Source organism: Caretta caretta, chromosome 4 (assembly GCF_965140235.1).
Source record: "Caretta caretta isolate rCarCar2 chromosome 4, rCarCar1.hap1, whole genome shotgun sequence".
Taxonomy (NCBI): domain Eukaryota; kingdom Metazoa; phylum Chordata; order Testudines; family Cheloniidae; genus Caretta; species Caretta caretta.
In genome coordinates, this window is record NC_134209.1 from 77,689,336 (window position 1) to 77,712,249 (window position 22,914).

The 22,914-nt window shown below is 44.5% G+C and overlaps 1 protein-coding gene and 1 long non-coding RNA gene across 2 annotated transcripts in view; one reads left to right on the forward strand and one right to left on the reverse strand.

Moving 5' to 3' along the window:
* Window positions 1-1,351: 1,351 nt before the first annotated feature.
* Window positions 1,352-14,043, reverse strand: LOC125635911 (uncharacterized). The gene is made up of 4 exons (XR_012668128.1): window positions 11,671-14,043; window positions 7,033-7,119; window positions 2,763-6,307; window positions 1,352-1,871 (listed from the first exon to the last, which is right to left on the reverse strand). It is a non-coding gene; the product is annotated as an uncharacterized LOC125635911 (long non-coding RNA).
* A 33-nt stretch (window positions 14,044-14,076) lies between these two features.
* CPE (carboxypeptidase E) overlaps window positions 14,077-22,914 on the forward strand; it is a 92,679-nt gene continuing 83,841 nt past the window's right edge. Inside the window, exon 1 of the mRNA XM_048847629.2 lies at window positions 14,077-14,451. Within this exon, the coding sequence (XP_048703586.1) occupies window positions 14,151-14,451 (301 nt within the window). The 5' untranslated portion in view covers window positions 14,077-14,150. The remainder of the gene's footprint in view (window positions 14,452-22,914) is intronic.

Sequence of the window (22,914 nt, forward strand, 5' to 3'; positions counted from 1 at the left end):
CATTATCCTGGAGTATGTGCAGAACTGGGCTAAGAGACGCCAGCACGAGGATGACTGTGAAAGCACGGGCTGTGGCAATTGGGACATCATGGCGGCAGTGGGGCTGGTTGATACAGTGGAACGCCAATTTTGGGACAGGCAAACAAGCACAGACTGGTGGGACCGCATAGTGTTGCAGGTATGGGATGATTCACAGAGGCTGCGAAACTTTTGCATGCATAAGGCCACTTTTCTTGAACTTTGTGAGTTGCTTTCTCCTGCCCTGAAGCACAGGAATACCAAGCTGAGAGCTGCCCTGACAGTTAAGAGGTGAGTGGCAATAGCCCTGTGGAAGCTTGCGATGCCTGACTGCTACCGGTCAAGTCGGGAGTGGGCAAGGCTACTGTGGGGACTGCTGTGATCCAAGTAGCCAATGCAATCACTGACATTCTGCTGCCAAGGGTAGTGACGCTGGGAAATGTGCAGGTCATACTGGATGGCTTTGCTGCAATGGGGTTCCCTAACTGTGGTGGGGTGATAGACAGAATGCATATCCCTATCTTGGCACTGGACCACCTTGCCAACCAGTGCATAAAGTGCAAGGGGTACTTCTCAATGGTGCTGCAAGCACTGGTGGATCACAAAGGATGTTTCACCGACATCAACGTGGGATGGCCGGGAAAGGTGCATGACACTCGCATCTTTAGGAACTCTGGGCTGTTCAAGCAGTTGCAAGAAGGGACTTACTTCCCAGACCAGAAAATTACCATTGGGGATGTTGAAATGCCAATAGTTATCCTTGGGGACCCAGCCTACCCCTTGCTCCCAAGGCTCATGAAGCCATACACAGGCAGCCTGGACAGTAGTAAGGAACAGTTCAACCATAGGCTGAGCAAGTGCCGAATGGGGGTAGAATGTGCCTTTGGACGTTTAAAAGCTCGCTGGTACTGTTTGCTGACTAGGTTAGACCTCAGTGCAACCAACATTCCCATTGTTATTGCTGCTTGCTGTGTGCTCCATAATATCTGTGAGAGTAAGGGGGAGATGTTTATGGCGGGGTGGGAGGTTGAGGCAAATCGCCTCGTGGCCGATTTTGAGCAGCCAGACACCAGGACAATTAGAAGAGCACAGCTAGGCACTCTGCGCATCAGAGAGGCTTTGAAAACCAGTTTCATGACTCGCCAAGCTACAGTGTGACAGTTGTGTGTGTTTCTCCTTGCTGCAAACCTGCCCCCTGTGTGAATTTTAATTCCCTGTAAGCCAACCACCCTCCCCCCTTTGATCACAGCTGGCAAAGGAAATAAAGTCACTGTTGTTTTGAAACCATCCATTCTTTCTTTATTAATTAAAGAAAAAGTGAGATAACTGACAAGGTAGCCCGGGTGGGGTGGGATTGGGAGGAGGGAAGGACAAGGCCACATTGCTTATTGTAGCCACACTACAAATCAAAACTTATTGAATGCCAGCCTTCCCGTTGCTTGGGCCATCCTCTGGAGTGGAGTGGCTGGGTGCCTGGAGCCTCCCCTGGGTGTTCTTGGGTATCTGGGTGAGAAGGAAATGGAACTTGGGGAGGAGGGCAGGCGGTTATACAATGGATGCAGTGGGGGGTCTATGCTCTAGTTGGCTTTCCTGCAGCTCCAGTAGATGCTTCATCATGTCCATTTGCTCCCACATCAGCCTCAGCATCTCCCCTTGCCTCTGCTCTTTGTGCTCACTTAATGCTTTCTTGGCCTCTGCCACTGAACGCCTCCATGCATTAAGCTGTGCCCTATCAGTGCATGAGGACTGCATAAGTTCAGAAAACATGTCATTGCGAGTGCGTTTTTTTCGCCTTCTAATCTGCGATAACCTCAGGGACGAAGATGATAGGGGAAGCATAGAAACATTTGCACCTGGGGGGAGATAAAAAGGGAGAGTAAAATTTAAGATTATACATTTCTGAGAACAAAAGGGAGAGGCTCTTTTACTGTGAATCAAGCAATTCACAGCAGACAGCACATGTGCTTTAGATACAAGGTCGCATTTTGCCTTTTCTATTGAGCACCTGCCGGTATGGTGACACATCACACACAGCTGGGCAACAGAATTCAGTTTCCAGACAGCCATGGTAAGCCTTTTGGTATGCAGGGTTGGCTTCTTACGCCTTCAAAACATGTGGGAATGGTTTCAAACTGCAGCACCATCCTTTCCCATAGCAAGCAATGCTGGGTGGGTTTCACATTTAAAAGGAGGGGCTGCGGTTTTCAGGTGGATGTGCAGCACACACCTCCCCGCACCCCACCGCGTGGCTATTCTCTGGGATGATCCCTTTTAGCCAAGCACAAACAACCCAGCATGAACGGGGTCCTTTTACTGTTCCCTTACAAAAATTCCCCTATTTCAGCCAGGTGACCATGAATGATATCACTCTACTGAGGCTAACACAGAAAGATAAAGACCGAATGTTGCTTGAATGTGACTAAAACCCAGGACCCTTCGCTGCCATGCTTTGTGCTGCAATGATTCCAGACTACTTGCTACTGGCTTGGCATGGTAAAGTGTCCTACCATGGAGGACGAAATAAGGCAGCCCTCCCCAGAAACCTTCTGCAAAGACTTTCAGAGTACCTCCAGGAGAGCTTCATGGAGATGTCCCTGGACGATTCCTGCTCCATCCCCAGACACATTAACAGACTTTTCCAGTAGCTGTACTGGCCGTGAATGCATCCCAGTTCTTCAGGGCAAATCAAACATTAAACACTATTGCTTTTAAACCCTGTACTGTAGTTACAAATGTGCACTCACCAGAGCTGCCTTCTCTGGCTTCAGGGTCGGGAATCCTGCCTTGGGAGGGCACTGGCTCCAGGGTGATGAAAAGGTCCTGGCTGCTGAGGAGAACGGATTCACCACTTGCCTGCTGCTCATTGTCCTCCTCCTCCTCCTCTTCCTCATCCGCAAAATCCTCCTCCCTGTTGCGTGAGACTCCCCCCCTTGCAGGTGTCCACGGACAGTGGTGGGGTAGTTGTAGGGTCCCCCCTAGAATGCCAGGCAACTGATCATAGAAGAGGCATGTATAGGGCTCTGACCCAGAGCAACCGTTTGTCTTTTGGTAGGCTTGCCTGAGCTCCTTGACTTTCATGTGACACTGCTGTGTGTCCCTGTTGTAGCCTCTCTCCACCATACCCTGTGCGATTTTGGCATATATATTAGCATTTCTCCTTTTTGATCAGAGTTCGACCTGCACAGATTCTTCTCCCCATACAGCAGTGTCTCCCTTTCGGTCCATGCTGGAGCTTGTTTGCAATTCTGGGGGGACTGCATGGTCACCTGTGCTGCTGAGCTCACCACGCTGACCAAACAGGAAATGAAATTCAAAATTTCCCAGGGCTTTTCCTGTGTACCTGGCTAGTGCATCGGGGTTGAAAGTGCTGTCTAGAGCGGTCACATTGGAGCACTCTGGGATAGCTCCCGGAGGCTAATACCGTCGAATTGCCTCTGCCCTACCCCAAATTCGACCCAGCAAGGTCGATTTTAGCGCTAGTTCCCTCCCTAGCGAGGGAGGAGTACAGAAGTCGATTTTAAGAGCCCTCTAGGTCACCGGAACAGGGTTGGTTGTGTAGGCGCATTCATTTTAGAATCGACCTAACGCAGCTAAATTCAACCCAACCCCGTAGTGTAGACCTGGGCTGAGCTGGGATCTAGGCGGAGTGTGGCCTCACCTCTTCCCCCAACATTTACAATTCTTCTTCGAGAGGTGTCCCTGTGGGTGCTCTACTGTAGGTGTTGCTGCGCCCCTGCGCCGTTGTTTGGAGATTTTTACAGCAGTACCCGTATTGGCTGCGCATGCACGGAGCCTGCCTCACATACCGGTTTTGTCTTAATAGTGCGCATGCGCGGCCGAACTCCTCAGTTCCTTCTCTACCATCCCCGGCCAGAGTCAGACCTACAGCAGACTCGTTAAAACTTTTTCTCTTACCCATTCTACATCCTTTTTTTCACTTAGTTTAGCACTCTAGTTACTAGATAAGTTCATCCCTTAAAAAAAAATTAAAATTAATTCCCGCTTGTTCCTCTCAGCCTCCAGCCGATGTTAATATGCCTGGCTCCCCAGGATTTAAGTGGTGCACTACGTGCAGGGATGCCATCTCTATCTCGGATGGCCACTCCCAGTGTATAAAATGCTTGGGGGAGTCCTTTATTCCTCAAAAATGTGCCCATTGTTCCAAATTAAAATCCAGGGCACATAAAGACAGAGAACTTCACCTGAAAATGATTCTTGGGTAGAAGTCACTCAGACCTGCTTCTGACCCAGGTACAGGCTCCTCAGTGAACCGCAGCCCTCCCGCCTCCAAAAAAGACAAAAAGGAAAAAAAGGACAAAAGAAAAAACGCCCGCCTCCCTCACCCAGAAGGGAAACATTGCAAGCATAAAGGTCACCGAGCAGGTATATTTCTTCTATACAGACCTTCTCTCGGCTCAGCACCTTTGATGTGCTGGTTTCCCCGGCATCGCGCTAATCCCGCCTGTGGCTGAAGCAACAGTGCAAGCTCCCGGTGCTGAGGCTTCAGGCTTCCAGTTGCCTGCCTCTCTCATGGCACCGTTCGGCACCGCAATGGACACGGTGACAGCAGAGAGGACCTTGCGGGAACAGACCCACGCTGCGCTTACCTTCCCGGCACCACCGATATAAGAACATAAGAATGGCCATACTGGGTCAGACCAAAGACCCATCCCAGCCCAGTATCCTGTCCACCGACAGTGGCCAATGCCAGGTGCCTCAGAGGGAGTGAACCTAACAGGTAATGATCAAGTGATCTCTCACCTGCCATCCATCTCCACCCTCTGACAAACAGAGGCTAGGGACACCATTCCTTGCCCATCCTGGCTAATAGCCATTAATGGATTTATACACCATGAATTTATCTAGTTCTCTTGCATGCATTGAGCGCTACGGTGCAGAGAACATCGGTGCCGAACGACCCTTCAGCACCACAGGCACTCCTAACGGAGGGTTTCTCTCACACAGGCTCTCCGGCACTGCAGTTGATTCATTCCCCGGACCTACAGGTGTCATCTAACCTACAGTTACCTCTACTTGACACTTATTTTTCTCTGGACATTTGCATGCGGTCCGGACACCTGTCTCCAGCTGTATCTCACTTTTGTAGTGATGAGGAAGCCATAGTGCAGCGAGACTTTTCACCATACCAGTTCTCCCAGTCACAGAGCCAAATCAGCACTGGTCACAGAAAATCTAGGTCTTCGTTCATCAAAGACCTCCCTCCCTGGTATACAAACCCGTGGATGGCCCCACCTATGCTCTTCCACAGTCAGTGGCAGTACGGGGTCCATGGGCACCATATAAACGATTCCACTATGATCCCCAAGATGCCAAAAATAGGAGCAATGCCACCTCGCCACCACCAGTGCATATGGCTATGAATGAGACACAACAACAAGCTGTTACTCCTCACTTTGAAGAACACGCTACACATGCTTCCCCAACGCTTGTGGAGCCCGTATCCACACAGGATGAGGCTATACTGCCTCCCCCACCAACACTGTTGGATGACTTTTTAAAATTTCAAGACCTCTTTAAAAGAGTCGCCAATGAGATGAGGATTAATCTGGAGGAAGTTTTCTGAAAACCAACATGAGTTGACTGACATCCTGCAACCTTCCTCCACATCCAAGATTGCCTTACCTATAAATCCAGCCATTATGAACCCTGCCAAAACCATATGGCAGACACTGGCTACTAGCACACCTACCTGTAAGCAAGCTAACTGGAAATATTTTATTCTTCCAAAGAGTCTGCGTTCCTTTTTACTCACGCAGAGCCAAACTCATTGGTAGTAGAGGTAGCTAACCAAAAGAACAAACACCAGTTCCCAAATCTACCCCAACTGATAAAGACAGTAAAAGGCTGGATCTGCTTGGTCGTAAAGTGTATGCTTCGTTCACATTACAATTCCGGATCTCTAATTATGTGGCTGTTCTGGCAAAATATGAGCACAGAAATTATGAGAAACTCATGGCCTATATTGATGACATTCCAGGGGGCAAAAAACCATAAGTTTAAAGCCATAGTCTCTGACGGAGAAATCATCTCCCGTACCGCACTACAAGCTGCGCTTGATGTTGCTAACAAAGCTGTGAGGTCCACTGCTACAGCAGTCATGATGTGTCGAGCTTCATGGTTTTCATCGTCTTCTTTTCCTTGCGAGGTTCAGAATACCATAGAAGATCTCCCTTTTGATGGTGAAAAACTATTTGCCAGTAACGTCAACGATGTGCTTCACTCCATGAAGGACTCAAGAGCGACATTACAGTCTCTCAGTATCCAAACCCTTGCAAATAGGAGGAGACAATATAAAAACCAACCTTATCAACATCCATGATACCAATGTATACGCAACAAAGTCATAGACATATGAACAACAACATCAGTGACCAAGATATCAACGTCGCCACACCAATTCATTGGCTCCATGTCAACCCCCTCCCACTAATAAGCAAATCTGAAGATGTGACCGACGGTACAGAAAACATCATCCTTACTTCAGTGCCCATTTTCCCCTCCCCCCTTCCCTTTTCAGGGACCCCTCTCACGAACAACTGCTCCACCAAGAGGTGCATCACCTCCTCCAATTAGGAGCAGTACAACCAGCGCTTGACCAACACAGAGGAAAAGGGTTCTACTCCCATTACTTTTTAACACAAAAGAAAACTGGGGGATGGTGATCTATTCTCGACCTCAGATGCCTCAATAAATTGATTAAATAAAATAAAATTAAATTAAAATAAAATAAAATAAAAAAGGTGACTCTTGCAACCATAATTCCAGCACTGGAGCAGGGAGATCGGGTTTTCAGCCCTCGACCTGCAGGATGCTTATGTTCCTGTGACCATATATCCTGCCCACAGATGTTTTATTCTCTTTGTTTTGGGCTCACAACAGTACCAGTACGGGGTCCTACCTTTTGGCCTCTCGACTGCGCCTCGTGTCTTTTCCAAACTCCTCACAGTCATAACAGCTCATCTCAGAAGGCAGAGAATCATAATTTTTACTTACCTCAACAACTGCCTTTTCAAATTCAGGACCCTCCAAGAAGCCATTCAATCCACACAATGGACAGTCCAATTTTTCCATGCTCTTGGCCTGCGAATGAACAAAGAAAATCTTCACTCACTCCCACCCAAAAACTGGAGTTCACAGGAGCACATTTTGACTCATGCAAAAGAATAGCACCTCTCCCACTCCATCCTTTTAACACTATCAACCTTTTTGTTCCCAAGCTGTGCAACAGTCCACAAGTGGCTGCAAAAGCTTGCCTACAACTCCGAGGCCACATGGCCTCTTGCACTTTTGTAGTCAGGAACGCTTGCCTCTTCATGAGGTGTTTCCAAAGCTGGATTCCACTGTCTACAGACCGAATGTCCATGGTCTGAACAAACTTTTATACATACCTCCCAGAGTCTAGGACTCCTTCCACTCATGGATATTGCCTCACAAACTTTGCTCCAGGGTCCCCTTTCTACAGGATGTCCCATCGGTTGTCTTAACTACAGACACATCTCTTATGGCATAGGGAGTACACATGCCCCAATACACTGCTTAGGGGCTTTCGTCTCCTGCTTAGACATCCCTTCACATCAACGTCTAGACCTCTGAGCAATATGCAGTGCCTGCCTAGAATTTCTCCCTTTCATACATAACCAACATGTCAGGATAATGACCAACAACACTACCTGCATGTTCTATGTGAATAGGCAAGGGGTGGGGGCGTGATCCCACACCCTTTGTACAGAAGCGATGAAACGATGGAACTGGTGTCTCAGGCACAGTGTCTAAATATCAGCTGCATACTTACCTGGCTCTCTCAATACCACTGCAACGATTTCAGCAGAAGATTTCCCATAGACCACGAATGGGAACTAAACGAGGATATAGTACTAGACATATTCCACACAAGGGGATATCCAACCACAGACCTTTTTGCAACTGCAACAAACAAGAAATGCCCAAGATTTTGTTCCAGAGCAGGACTAGGCAAACACTCCTCGAAGGATGCGTTCATGTTCCCATGAAACACCTACCTAAAATATGCATTTCCCCGATACCACTCATACACAAATTATTGATCAAAATATGAACACACCAAGCCAGGGTCATAATGATAGCCCCACATGGCCCAGACAGGCATGATACCCTTTCCTTACCAGGATGTCGCTTTCCACACCCATCCCACTACCCTCCGCCCGAATTTCTTGTCCCAACAACAGGGTCTACTACTCCACTCCAATTTAACCATGTCACACCTCAAGGTTTGGCTCCTTCATGGTTCTCTCATGCCAAGCAAACTTGCTTGGAGCAGGTTCAAAATGTACTCCTTCATAGCACAACAAATTCTACATGCACCACCTGCCTTTATAACTGGACAAGATTTACACACTGGTGGGCTGTCACAAACACCATTCCTTTTTTCCATGCCTCTCCCACTAATCCTCGACTATCTGTTAGGGATTAAATTCTCTGGACTCTCCCTGAGTCCCATCAAACTCCACTTGGCCGCAATTACAATGTTCTATGATGCCATCGATGATAGGACTATCTTTGCTTATCCCATTACTAAGCGATTCCTTAAGGGACCCCAAACCCTATACTCAGACATCAAACTGCCTAATCCATCTTGGGAGCTCCACTTAGTCTTAACATGCCTAACCCAAAACCATTTGACCCATTAGCCACATGTTCCCTCCTACATCTTTCTATGAAAACTGCATTTCTGGTAGCGATTGCCTCTGCGAGACGCACAGAAGAAATTGCAGCACTCATGGCAGATCCGCCATACACCATATTTTTAAGGACAAAGTCCCCCTACACTTACTCCCCGAAATTTGCTGAAGGTGCACTCTTCTTTCCATGCCAGTGAGCCTATTCATCTCCGTACCTTTTCCAAAACCACATGTAAATTCCTTTGAATCTACGATGCACACTTTGGACGTGCGCAGGGCTTTGTCCTTCTACTTCGACAGGACTAAAACCTTTAGGCGTTCCGACAAGGTATTTGTCCCCATTGCAGAATGCTTTAAGGGCTCATTTATCTCTAACCACTGACTTTCCAACTGGATCTCGAGTTGCATTTGTCTCTGTTATCAACTACAGAAGATGATGACTCCTGCCTTTATCAGGACTCACTGCACCAGATCCATGGCAGCCTCAGTGGCCTTTCTACATAACGTCCCTCTTTAAGAACATTTCCAGAGCTGCCATTTGGGCCTTTGAAAATACGTTTGCAAAACATTATGCTCTTACACAGGGACTCATCACCGATACACGTGTGGGCAGAGCTGTTCTATCTACTGCATTCCTTCCAGATCCAAAGTCCCTATCTCCTTGAGAGATACTGCTTTTCAGTCACCTACATTGAAGCACCCATAGGGACATCTCTCGAAGAAGAAGAGAAGGTTACTCACCTGTGCAGAAACTGACGTTCCTCAAGATGAGTGTCCCTGTGGGTGCTCCACTCCCCATCCTCCTCCCCTCTACTTCGGAGCTGGGGCGGCCTCCGTTGTAGAGAAGGAACTGAGGAGTTCGGCCGCGCATGCGCACTATTAAGACAAGACCGGTCTGTGAGGCAGGCTCCGCGCATGCGTGGCCGATACGGGTACTGCTGTAAAAATCTCCGAACAACGGCGCAGGGGCGCAGCAACACCTACAGTGGAGCACCCACAGGGACACCTCTCGAAGAATGTCAGTTACGGCACAGGTGAGTGACCTCCTCTTCTTCCTGTGGCCCAAGCCTTTTGGTTCAAGCTTACTTTTTTAATAAGGGTGTGAGAGCTAACATCTTGTGCAATTCCTTTGGTGTGTGGCAAACAGTAAATCTCCTTGAAAGGGAGGAAAAGTAATCACTTCATCCCCTTGGCCAGGTAGGGTGCCCCTGCTGTCACTAGCACTCAGAAACCTTGTAGTGGATACTTTATAAATTAGAAAATAAAGGAAAAAATAAACTCTATTTTAAACAGTGTAACGTACTATGCTGTTAGGATCATGAGTGTGCAGTGACCTACTCTGTGCTTTGGGTAAGGCAAAGCAGATGTCCTCTGAGTTACAAAAGTATATATTATAGTGATAATAATATCTGTTAAATGGGAACAATCTCATGTACTTACATCCCTGGATCACCTGAAGTTTAATGAGTGTAAAGTGCTCTGAGATCATTTAAATGTAATTTCCCATCTAACTACAAAACAATATTGCTGTCATCACATAACATTGACATATTACACGTTCTTGGGATGTTGCCTTAATAATATGTTCTCAGGAGGGCAGAACAGGGAGGGGAAGCTGATTGTTTTTGCTATCCTCATGATGTAAGAGCTTTACACTTTAGGTGTGATATGAGAAGCTGAAATGCATCATTGACATAAGTAAACTTTATACATTCAAATGAATTAAGATGAACCTTTTCTTAAATTCTTAAATGCTTTTAAGTACACAGCTGGAAGTTAATGAGAACTGATACGAAACACAGACCTCTCACTGGCTGACTACAGGTTAACTCAGGGAAGGACATAGCCATACACATTTTTAAAAGAGATTAATTACTTAGGGCCTGGTTTGAGGAATAACTAGGAATGATGAGGATGAAATTAAGAAAAGAATAACTCAGGCAGAATATTAAGAAAATGTTCTGAGAATGTGTTTGGTAAGACTGGGCGGAGGAGGTCCATCTCTTAGGGCCTTAGTAAATAAGTCTGGAAAAAAATACATATTATACCCAAGGGGACAATCCTGTATTGACAAAGAGATGAATTACATGAAATTAAGAGGTCCTCTAATTTCCATATCATGACCCCTTCCTCACACTGGTGAGCAGTTACTCACATGAGGAGTCCTACTGAACATGAATAAATGCTCCTCCATGTGAGTAAGAAAATCACACTCTGTTCCTTGCATGATATGAGCCCTCAAATATTTATTTTTATAGATCATTAACTATTTGGATGTTAATATTATTTGCCAGACCTGTCTATTGCTGGAACAACTTAATCAAATACATTTAAATTTTGCAATATTTTTTAAAAGTTTGGTACTTCATGTCCAAAATCTATTTGGGGTCCAATAGAGAACATTGTATATACCACTGTCTTCTCTGAGATCCCCCCATTCCTCAGCATTCTGCACTCATTTATACCCTTGCCACTGGATTGACTTAAATGGGTTGCATGAGTATAAAGGAGGGCACAATATAGTCCAATATCTTTTTAAAGTGTTGTTTGTATAAGTTCCTTGCTGGGCTATTCTGATATTACCTATGATATGAATATTGAAAGCAGTTAATGAAAACAGTTTACTGGATTATGCATGCACAGCACCGTAGGTGGTTTTACAACCATCAATAACATAGCTGCTCTGGTGACCAAATAGCTTAGTCCACACTCTTCAGGACATTGTGGTCAGCGAAAAAGAGATATTTCTGGGATGTTGTTCAAGTGTGCACAAAATGCATGGAAAATCAGAAATATTCTATGGCTCCTGTCTTGCACTTACCAATACTTGTGCAAACAGTCCCCAATGTTGTGTTGTGAGTCAATGTGACTACTCCCCTGAGTAAAGTGTTTGCAAGATCAGAGCCAATACCACTTTGATTTAATGGGGTGGTAGGATTGCATTAAACTATTTTAAAAACCTAAATAAATGTACCTCTGAGGCTGAGTCACTGTATGGAAAAGCTTGATTTCAGTCTTAACTGTGGAACAGTCAGGGCCGGCTCCAGGCACCAGCGAAGGAAGCAGGTGCCTGGGGCAGCCAGTAGAAAGGGGCGGCACGCGGTCAGTTATTGGGGCAGCATGTCCGGGTCTTCGGTGGTAATTTGGCGGTGGGTCTTTCATTCCCTCCCTTCCACTTCGGCGGCACTTTGGCGGTAGCTCAATCATTTTGGTTTTTTTTCCGCCGCTTGGGGCGGCAAAAAAGCTGGAGCTGGCCCTGGGAACAGTATAATGGTGCCAGGATGCTCCCAGGGCTGGCCCTAGTCCAAATGGTAGCCCAGGTGAGGAGCGTCTTCAGCACCCCCTCCCATTTAATTAAACTTTTGAATACATTTTTTATTGCATTTGTAGCCCATTTCATGACTTTGATGCATGATTTGCATGTGTGATTCATCTCTGTCATAGAAGATGATAAATTTGCACACTAGGATCTGTAAATCTGTATTTATTCATGCCATATATAAGCAAATAAAAAATTCACTTCCTCTAAGAGTCTAAGCTTACGGAAACTTTTTAATTTTAAGAATAACTGAAATGTACTAACATCGATAAATTGAACTGTTCACCAACATTGGGTGGACCAGTATTAAATAGTGTTACAGTAGGTGACAGCCTTAGAATATTAACCCTAGTCCTTTAGTTCAAAGGGTCACTTTTTGCACATTTGCCCTCACAAAGCATAGAGTCAGAGAGATCTAAAGACTGGTCAATGGCATTTTCAAGCAATAAAATAGCAAGCAATGTCAGTGTCTTGTTGGCCATCGTTGCTCAAAGATATGTTTTAATGAGCCTGAACTTTGAAAAGCTGTGCTCACCACTCATGACTGTGACCAGCAGCATGAGCAGAATCCTCAAAGCTATCCACACATTAGGAAAATTGTCCTTCAATACTGCATCATGAATGAACTGGAGAACTTGGAGTGGAGAGTGCTTCTCATTTGGCAAAATGTGACGGATGTTGTCCAATTTGATATCTTTATCATTGATGTCCGAACTATTCCCCAGGTGTCAGCATCCAGTGAAGGCCTGTAAAATTGTTTAAGAGTGTACTCCTGTCTGCTGGCATACAAAAAAGCCCCCAGGTTTTTTCATGGTGCTTCATTTGTCTGAACCTTTGTTCGATGGACACTTAAGCAGTGTCAATGAGCGAGCAAAAAACCTACTTCTTGAATTTTTCTTCAGAGCTTCCCATCATCTCATCTCTGCCCCCTGTAACCAAACCGTCTCTTCTGCTGATGAATATGAGTTTCCTTGAAGACAGGCTCAATTCCTAAGTTTTCTACCATTTCTTTGGCAGCAGTGATGGCCTGTTCAAATCCATTGTCACTGTAGGCCACAACGAAATCAAGGCAGCTTCTCATCAAAATAGTAGCGGTCGCGATGTCCATCGACTGAGTTTGTAATACCTTGCTTACAACAATTACTTGGAACAAGATATCGTTCCAAACCACAACTGAGACCAGAAATTTGAGGTCAGTTATCTGGTGTGCCAGGCTTTGTGCTTTGGGTCTGATTCTGGCTTTATTCGACTGCGCCAGTTCCATCAGGGCGTTGTAAACCTCAGTCACTTGGTACCTCACTGGCCTTACACTGTCAACGCAGCTCTTCCAGCGAGTGTCACGTAGGGGCTTCATGGTCAGATTTGTAACATTGTCCATGAGGATCTTTTACTTGATATCTGATGCTGAAAGCAGGATTTCTATCCTTTGCAGCACTCCATCATCATTTTAGGAGGTCTGAGGAAAATGTTGTTCTCAGAAAGTCTGGAAGGTTCCAGGAGATTCTACAAAGGTCCAGAACATTCTAGGAGGTCAGTGAAAAATGAATCCACAGAGGGAATACCTGAAACGTGTTACTTCAAACATGCTATTTTCCCTTTTGTCGCTTACAACAAAAACAGCACCCCGAGCCAGTCGCCTGGCTCACCTGCCCCTAAGTCTGGCCCTAGATGCCCCCATAATAAGAACACATCAGTCTTGTCAGAGGTCTCGCTGTCCCCCCTTTTAGCCTAAACGCAGCTCTAAGTGCCCGTCTCCCATGTGGCTGCCTAGCTGTACTACACAGTTGTACAGAAGCAACACCAGCCCCAGCCTGACGGCCCCCGTGGCGTCCCTGCATAAATTCGCTCCATCCTTCCCGACCCCGGCTCTGCAGCAGACGAAGCGGAGTGATCCCGTGAACCCACCCCCGCAGGGTCTGCGGCGTCTCCGGCCCCGGCCTCCTTGCAGGGCTATCTCCTGCATCTCCCCGTCGCGCCGCGGAGAGCAGTGCAGCCTGCGGCGCTTTTAGCTGGCTGGGAAGGTGTGAGCAGCGCCGCTGGGGAAGAGGCGGAGGGAGGCGGGGGGAGACCGAGGGGAACAAAGCGCCGAGGCAGCTGCTGGCTGCAGAGCAGCAGGCACAGGAGGCGGCTGAGGGATGGCAGCGGCAAGGGGCTCGGGGCTGCTGGCGCTGTGCGGGGCGCTCAGTGCCTGCTGGCTGCTGTGCGCCGGGGCGGCGGAGCAGGAGGCGGCCGCCGGGGCCAGCCGGCGGCGGCGGCTGAGCCAGGAGGACGGCATCTCCTTCGAGTACCACCGCTACCCGGAGCTGCGGGAGGCGCTGGTGGCCGTGTGGCTGCAGTGCCCCTCCATCAGCAGGATCTACACCGTGGGGCGAAGCTTCGAGGGCAGGGAGCTGCTGGTCATCGAGATTTCGGATAACCCCGGGAGACACGAGCCTGGTAACTGCCACCCACCCCGCGCAGCCCTCTCCGCCCTGAGATCCCCTCCGCCTGAGCCCGCCTTAGCCCCGCGAGGCTGGGAGGAGGGACAGCCGCGGCCAGGGCCGCGGGGATCATGTCAATATCGCTTACAGGGCCGCGGGGATAAGGGCAGGCTTAGCACTGCCATGGGGAGACAGGCATCATGCCTAGCCCTGATAAGGAGAGAGGAAGAATACACATACTAGCAGTTTGTAGGCAGTAGGAATGCCGTGATATCAGTACATGTAGGGCACGAGCAGTCGTGTAGTATTAGGACTGTGGAAATAGTAATTAGTGTGCCCAGGCTACAGGAATCATTGAACAATTGTTTCGTATAGGGTACAGGGATCATAGATGAGGCATAAGAGCGCTTGTAGTGCTATAGACAGAATAGAATGACACTTGCAGTGCTTTCAGTTTTCAAAGCCCAGTACTAACGTTATGATGAACATCTTTGCTTTGCTGGTAGGGATAGATGTATGGAAGCTTCTACCAGTCTTTTAGTTGGTCACGTTTTTAATTTTATCATTAAAATGAATGCCATATCACTAACATCCACTAAAAGTAATATTAGAAATCCTAGAAAACAGTGACCCTGATAGGGGCTGAAAGATCTCCCTTTAATTCTGATTTATGAGGGAACACCATGTGCAAGCATACTGGAAGGAAATTACCTTCTTTATTTCCTGACCTAAACAAAATTACAATTTAAAATCTAACATGTCTGTTCAGAAATCTGGGTCACCTTTGAGTGTGTAAAATGCTGTGTTTTTCTGTGGGAGTGGTAGAAGCACAGATTGTTACAGCTCATGATTAGCAGTTGCACCACTTATATTTTGTGGAGAGCAACAAACACCTTGTGATTATTTGTACTTACCTTTCAAGATAGTTAAAGCAGGTGATTACAACTGACGTTTATAGTATATTGGTTTTATACATATACACAATGAATTTCTAATCAGTGCAAGTTTACTCATTTGTATAAAAATTTATTTCCAAATATTGTGTTTTTAAAGGGCTAATCCTGAAAGGTGCTAAGCAGCTGAGGTCTGCTATATAGCCCTTTGCAGTCAATAGGAGTTTTTCCATTGACTTCAATAGGTTTGGGGGCAGGCCCACCCACATTAGCACTGATTTCAATGGGAGTTGTGAGTGCTGAGCACCCATCAGGTTCAGGCCCCACATGATTTGAGCTTTATCTTTAATTATCTTTTTGACCTTAGGTATTTATACCCCTGCCTGGCATTCTTTGGGAGTTGCATTGCTTTTGACAGCACCATGACTATTGATAACCATGTTAAAAATGAGAGGTGGTAGGATATCTGACATAATAAAAAGGCAAAATAAGGGGAAAATATAGTATAGTTTTGGAATGGAATATAAATACCAAAATTGGAAATGAGTTAAAGTATTTTATCGTTGGTGTTGGGGCCATCTTGACAGCAAGCATGATATTTAAAATAAGTGGTAAGTATCATTGATTATTATTATTTAATGTACTCATTTGAATGATGTGCAGATGTTACTATGGCTTTCTGAGAGTTATTGCTTTTTATTATTACGTATTTATCCAGCATTCATTCAATCTATTTAAAATAGGAAGAAAAAGACAATTTTACATATTGTGGGGTGGGAGAATATAATTCGCATGGAAGCTCTGATCCTGCCCCCTTTGAACTCACTAGAGGCTTTGCTACTGACGTCAGTGGAATCAGGATCAGGCTCAGTGTCAGTTCCTTACTTCGTCCTTTAACCAAAATGTTTTAATGGACCACGGATAGGGAGCTTTCTTGGGGATTGATCCTGAAGATGACTGCAATGAACATTGAAGATGTTCACCACCTCACAGGAGGATCCCGTTATTGTAATTAAAACGTTCACACTGAACATATTGTTTGAGAACCTCTGATTCAAACCAGACCTTGTGTACTACGACATATCCGAGCAAGTTGTAGCAGCCAATGCTGAAAATGTGTATTTTTTTCCCTACAGATTAACCAGGATTTAAACTGTGAGAGTTTATTGTTGGATAAAAGCTTTAAGGTCTGATCCTGCAAATTGCTAAGGCACCTCTTGAGAGGTTCTGAGCTCCCTTTACCTTCAGTTGCACTCAGGAAGCACTCGACATGTTGCAGGATTTTCTTAGTATGTCTAGAGAATAATATTTTGTATCTGGATATATACAGTAACTAAGGGCTCGATCCAAAGCTTATTGAAATAATTGGCAGAAAGAAAAGGAGTACTTGTGGCACCTTAGAGACTAACCAATTTATCTCTAAGGTGCCACAAGTACTCCTTTTCTTTTTGCGAATACAGACTAACACGGCTGTTATTCTGAAACCTGAAATAATTGGATAAACGACTAATGACTTCAATGGGCTTTGGATCAGACCCTGACTGTCTAAATACTATTAATGGGCATTTTAGAAATGTGTTCAGTAATAATAAAAATGCTAGAAACTTTCTAGTTTAGTAAACAATGTCCCTTTTTAGTTTCCTATGTAGGCCTTTGTGATAGCTATAGCAAAAGAAGTGGAGCCCTGTATCAACCCTGCCAGAAAATGTGAGTATGATTCTGCAACCCTTACCTGTGTGAGTAATCCTTGCTTACATCAGGAGTCCCCACTGAATGCTTTAGAGGGTGAAGACTAGCCACATGAGTAAGGATTATTGATGTAATTAAGGCTTGCAGGATCAGGCCCTATATGATTTATTTTAATCTATCATTAAATTACGATTTACAGAATTTTGTGGCACGCTATGGAGTTGTGATCCAGCCTGTCCTTACAATAAAAATATCCTGAGTCATTGTTTTTTTTTTTAAACATAGTGGTCAATAGAGCAGTGATCTGCAGAGAGCTGATAACTGTAGAGACCTGATAAGAATGTTAGGCTACCCTTTGAATTATCCAGTCAGCTGCTGCAGCAATAAAAACAATTTCTGTCTGGGTGCATACTTCAGAAAGTTCACATTTCTTAAAGAAACTCTGATTATACCCTTGAGTAGCATTTTTTTATAAGTAAAAGCTGGACAGAATCTATTTGTGTTGGTTTTAATGATCGTGAAGAAATAAAGAAGCACCAATCAGGACACCCTTTGATTTATTGTGTGAAGCTGAACCAAAAGGTTGGTTGCCAACTTTCTAATGGCACAAAACCGAACACTCTTGCCCCGCCCCTTCTCCAAGGCCCCACCCTGCTCACTCCATCCCCCCTCCCTCTGTCGCCTTGCTCCTCTCCACCCTCACTCACTCGCTCATGTACACTGGGCTGGGGCGGGTCCCTTTTTGATGGGATGTTCTGGTTGAAAAACGGACACCTGGTAAACCATAATCTTTGTCAAATTTTTTATATATAAACACACATCACCAGGCAGATGTCACATAAACACAGGCATCAATATATGCACACAGTCACAATGTGCATAAGCATGTGCACCAACCTGCGGTTTTAAGGAATTATTCATGAAAGGAAACAATTTAATTTAGGTGCAATATAAGAAAACACATGTGAAAAATGGAAAGAACGTTTATGTAAGCATGTATTAAATTACCCAAGCAACTGGAATGATTCTTTAAGACCTCATATTTGCTGGGGTAAATATAAATTAAGAGGTTTTTTTAAAACCCATAATATGCACATTGGAAACAAGAATGGCTCTTCAGGAACAAATCTGGTTTCTTGCATAAGTGTATGAAGTATCTTGGCAATCCTTTAAAAAACACAGATTACGCACTCAGAAAACAAGTATGACTTTTTCTGAGCTGTTCCCATAGATCTGCTAAATGTTAAAGGTAGGAGAATGCCAGCTTTTACTTTGCCAAAAGTTTTCAATTGTGAATTAAACACTATCAGAATGTGTTGCATTTTGTGCCATCCTGAATACTATACAATTTAAGCGATTTAGGGTGAAATGTTTTTCTCTGACTCTCTTTTGATTCATGACCATGAGATTGGATTCTGATTAAAAAGGAATTAAATGTACTTTTGATGGTGGCAGTTCCTTTTTGAGTACTACAGAACTCAAACAGGAGAGTAGAGCCCATTGCCACTGTCAGTAAAGGCATGGCTGAATAAGTAGAAGTAAAACCAGGAGATGAAAATTCCTGGAACTCCAGCAAACAGTTTCAGAGAGAGAGGGGTGTCAATACTGGTTGCACCAAATCCAGCAGTATGCTCAAGGAGATGGAGAAGGAACTAGAGTCAGCTGAAAGCAAACCATTGATCTAGAAGGGCAGTTTTATTGCTGTTAAGGTGGTGGAAGCTGAACCCAGTCTAGAAATGATCAAGGGCAAAGGTGTCTCTGTGTCTAAATAAGTGGCCTGATCTTTTCAGAAATGCTTAGCAACCAGCAGATCCCATATGGGTGCTTAAATGTGGATTAGGAGTCTAACTTTTGGCATCCATTTTTTTTGGCAGTCTTGACCCTAAATAACAAAACCTAAATGTGGGCACTATAGTTATTTGCACCTGCAAAATTTTAGGTACAAAAAAGGAGAAGCCTTTTTAAAGCTGGACTAAAAATCAGGCTTACAATATATGTTAACAAACCAAGCAAATAAAGCTACTGCCAGCCAGCAAAAAAGCTCATACCTGATGCTTAAGATGTCATCGGAGAGTCTATTTCACAACTGTGACATTAGCAGAAAAGACAGCCTTTTCTCCCAAAGGTTATAAAGTTGATAGTGAGTGATAGATTACTTGGCAAAATTGCCTGTAACATTAGCATTTTACTGCCTCATAACGGTCCATTTCATAATGCTTTTAAATCAGTTTGTACGTTTGAAAGACTCTATACAAATTTTAGAAAAAATGGTGATAAGTTTTATCATACAAAAAAAAGCAAATATGGGGGAGGACAGAATATCTTTAGCACACTGTATGAGTAATATGCTGTGCTGTGTCTCCTAAGAAATGTAGCACAGGAGGAGCGGGGGGGGGGAGGGGGGGAAGGGGAGGGGGAAAAGGTGGCTTTTTGCCACCTTTGTGACATGTGTGCTGCGGTGGGGGCTAAAATGCATCCAGCATAAATTAAAGCAGCCTATTTTAATTTATGGGAGCCTTTCCCCTGGCTGCCTATGGGCTATGCTGCAGCCAGGAATCCCTTGGTCCACTATCTCCTACTTCTAGGCCCACACCTACTTTGGGGCTATTGAAAGGGCACATAAATTGGCTTTATGCTGTTCCTATATTGAGGAAATTCTCCCTTGGCCCATTCTGACCTGTTTAAAGCTGCTATCTGCTGCCGGAGTGGCGTATATGGACCAGGGCAGGGGCTAGACCTGGGCAATATTTATGTCCGGTTCAGCAACACCAAAATGTTTTGCAAATTCATTAAGATTCCACCAAATTGTTCATTTAAAGGTCCCAGCTTCCCCATTTAAAAACAAAATCAAAATGTTCCATTTCAACATTTTCAAAATGAAAATTTTCAGTTTTTTGGTTTGAAGTGAATTTTGTTTCAAAATTTCCTTTAATGTTTTATTTTTTTAAAATAGAAAAATATTTTAAAATGGTCCAAATTGAACAAAATAATTCATTTAACTGAACTCAAAATGATTTTTTTAAATGTTTTTGGTACACTAAACATTTGGACAATTTTTGTTTTCAGTCCAGTCTGGAATTATTTTTTTTCCCGAAATTACCATGATTCACTCAGCTCTAGCAGGGACTAGGATGCAACCTGTGAATTTAATTAAAATACTTCTTAAAATCTTAACTGAACTGATCAGAAGTGTATAAAACATCTTACAGGAAAACTTTGAATTAGGCAATAATGAATACGTCATCTCAGAATAATGTTGACAATACAAACCACTTAAGCCTCATTTTCTTGGTTACCATGAAGTCATCAGAACATCAGATATTATTGTTTACAGCTTTATTGATTATAGTTAATTGCACGTCATTGTATAATATTTTGTTCCTTTCTGTTTCTGTCTCTGTGAGTCTCTCTCCATCTAGAAGTAGAAATCCCATGTGTTATTTGATAAGATCTGTTATTATCTCCTGTTTTGGTGAAGCATTAATGCAAATTGAATGTGGCAAGTGACTTGTTTTTAACACTGGACATTAGAGAAAGGCTCATTTTATTATGTCTTTAATGTTTAAGTAGACAACACTTTTAAAGTGATAGTGTTTAGCATTATCTTGCTGCAGAGAGGTCATGGAGAACATGGGGCCCGTCTCCTGTATGCAAGAGTACCGATGGTGGAAACTGAGGTTATATTTCTCCCAGTGCACTGAATAAAGCTGGGGAGATTACAAATACAGTAAAGACAGGAACACAAGGAAAATACTTATGACGTATCTGGAGCATAAGAGGTGCTACAGAGTCACCAAATTACTCCATATTTTCTCTGTAATTTGTTGTTCAGTTTGCCCTTCTATAGTAGCTCATCATTTGCAATTCTCTTTAAACGTGTGCCAGCCTTCAGCTAATCCCCCACAATGACTCTTTCCATCTTCCTGTTTCTTAGTGCTGATCTTCCCTCTTCTTAACTGGGACACTATTTCTCCCCCCACCCTCCATTCTTCCCTGCTTTCACTGAAAATAATTCCAAGGCAAACATTTTTGTTGTCAAACAGACACACACATGCTCTGAAAATGGTACTTGTCATAAATATAAAGGGAAGGGTAAACCCCTTTGAAACCCCTCCTGGCCAGGGGAAAGCTCCTCTCACCTGTAAAGGGTTAAGAAGCTAAAGGTAACCTCGCTGGCACCTGACCAAAATGACCAATGAGGAGACAAGATACTTTCAAAAGCTGGGAGGAGGGAGAGAAACAAAGGGTCAGTGTCTGCTGTATGCTGCTTCTTGCCAGGGACAGAACAGGAATGGAGTCTTAGAACTTTTAGTAAGTAATCTAGCTAGGTATGTGTTAGATTATGATTTCTTTAAATGGCTGAGAAAAGAATTGTGCTGAATAGAATAACTATTTCTGTCTGTGTATCTTTTTTGTAACTTAAGGTTTTGCCTAGAGGGGTTCTCTATGTTTTTGAATCTAATTACCCTGTAAGATATCTACCATCCTGATTTTACAGGGGGGATTTCTTTATTTCTATTTACTTCTATTTTTTATTAAAAGTCTTCTTGTAAAAAACTGAATGCTTTTTCATTCTTCTCAGATCCAAGGGTTTGGGTCTGTGGTCACCTATGCAAATTGGTGAGGCTTTTTATCCAACATTTCCCAGGAAAGGGGGGGGTGCAAGTGTTGGGAGGATTGTTCATTGTTCTTAAGATCCAAGGGTCTGGGTCTGTAGTCACCTAGGCAAATTGGTGAGGCTTTTTACCAAACCTTGTCCAGGAAGTGGGGTGCAAGGTTTTGGGAAGTATTTTGGGGGGAAAGACGCGTCCAAACAGCTCTTCCCCAGTAACCAGTATTAGTTTGGTGGTGGTAGCGGCCATTCCAAGGATAACGGGTGTAATATTTTGTACCTTGGGGAAGTTTTGACCTAAGCTGGTAAAGATAAGCTTAGGAGGTTTTTCATGCAGGTCCCCACATCTGTACCCTAGAGTTCAGAGTGGGGGAGGAACCTTGACAGTACCACTGCCAGAAATATCCATTCTCATTTAAAAGAAAGCACCAGAATTGTCTGTGGGGGGAAAAGTCAACCAAATTCTGGGAGGTGCTAAGTATCTGTAGCTCCCAATTAAACTGGAGATTTGTCTTTATAGAAATAAAATCCCACAATAATACAGGCACAGATCATACCCAAGGATCTGCACCCAGATCTACTTTGTGTGTGTGTGTGGAAAGGAAAAGGTTACTATCTCTGTGGAAGTCCTCTCCTCTTTCCCACCCACTCCTGCAGAGCACTCTGCAGATCCAGAGAATTTGTTCATTGTGAGAGAGTTGAAAATGAGGAGGGCTAGTCTGTGGCCTCAGGGGAACAACCAGCAGCTGTATTAACTTTCCTGTGAAATCGCCTCTGTTCTGGCGCAACTGGGTAATCTGGGGAGTCCCGGGGCAAGTATTGGCAAGGAGAGTTCCCAGCAGCATGGTTATGGATCCCAGAACTGATGTGGGATGGCAATATGTCCTTAGCAGATTCCATAATGTACATGGATCTCATGGGATCTGCAGGGTTTGTGAGTCAGGCTCCTGGTTTCTTCCTTGAAAGAACAACCTCCCTGCAACAGAAACGTGTGGAGTTCACGCCAAAAAAGGGAAATGCAGAGTTTCCAAGCTCTTACATGGATATTTCCACACAGTCACAATCTGCCCATAATGTTTTAGTAACACTTGTTGAGGTTTAGTTATTCCTGTTCTGTTGGAGTCAAATTTTGAGCAGCCTCATGTGAAACATTTAGTACAAATTATTTAACGAGATAATTTGCATATAACAATAAACTTCTGTTTATGATCAGCACTCCCGGCACCAAACAGTGATGTGGGTAAGTCATGAAGCAGTACAGAATTCGGCAGCTGTAGTCATAGCT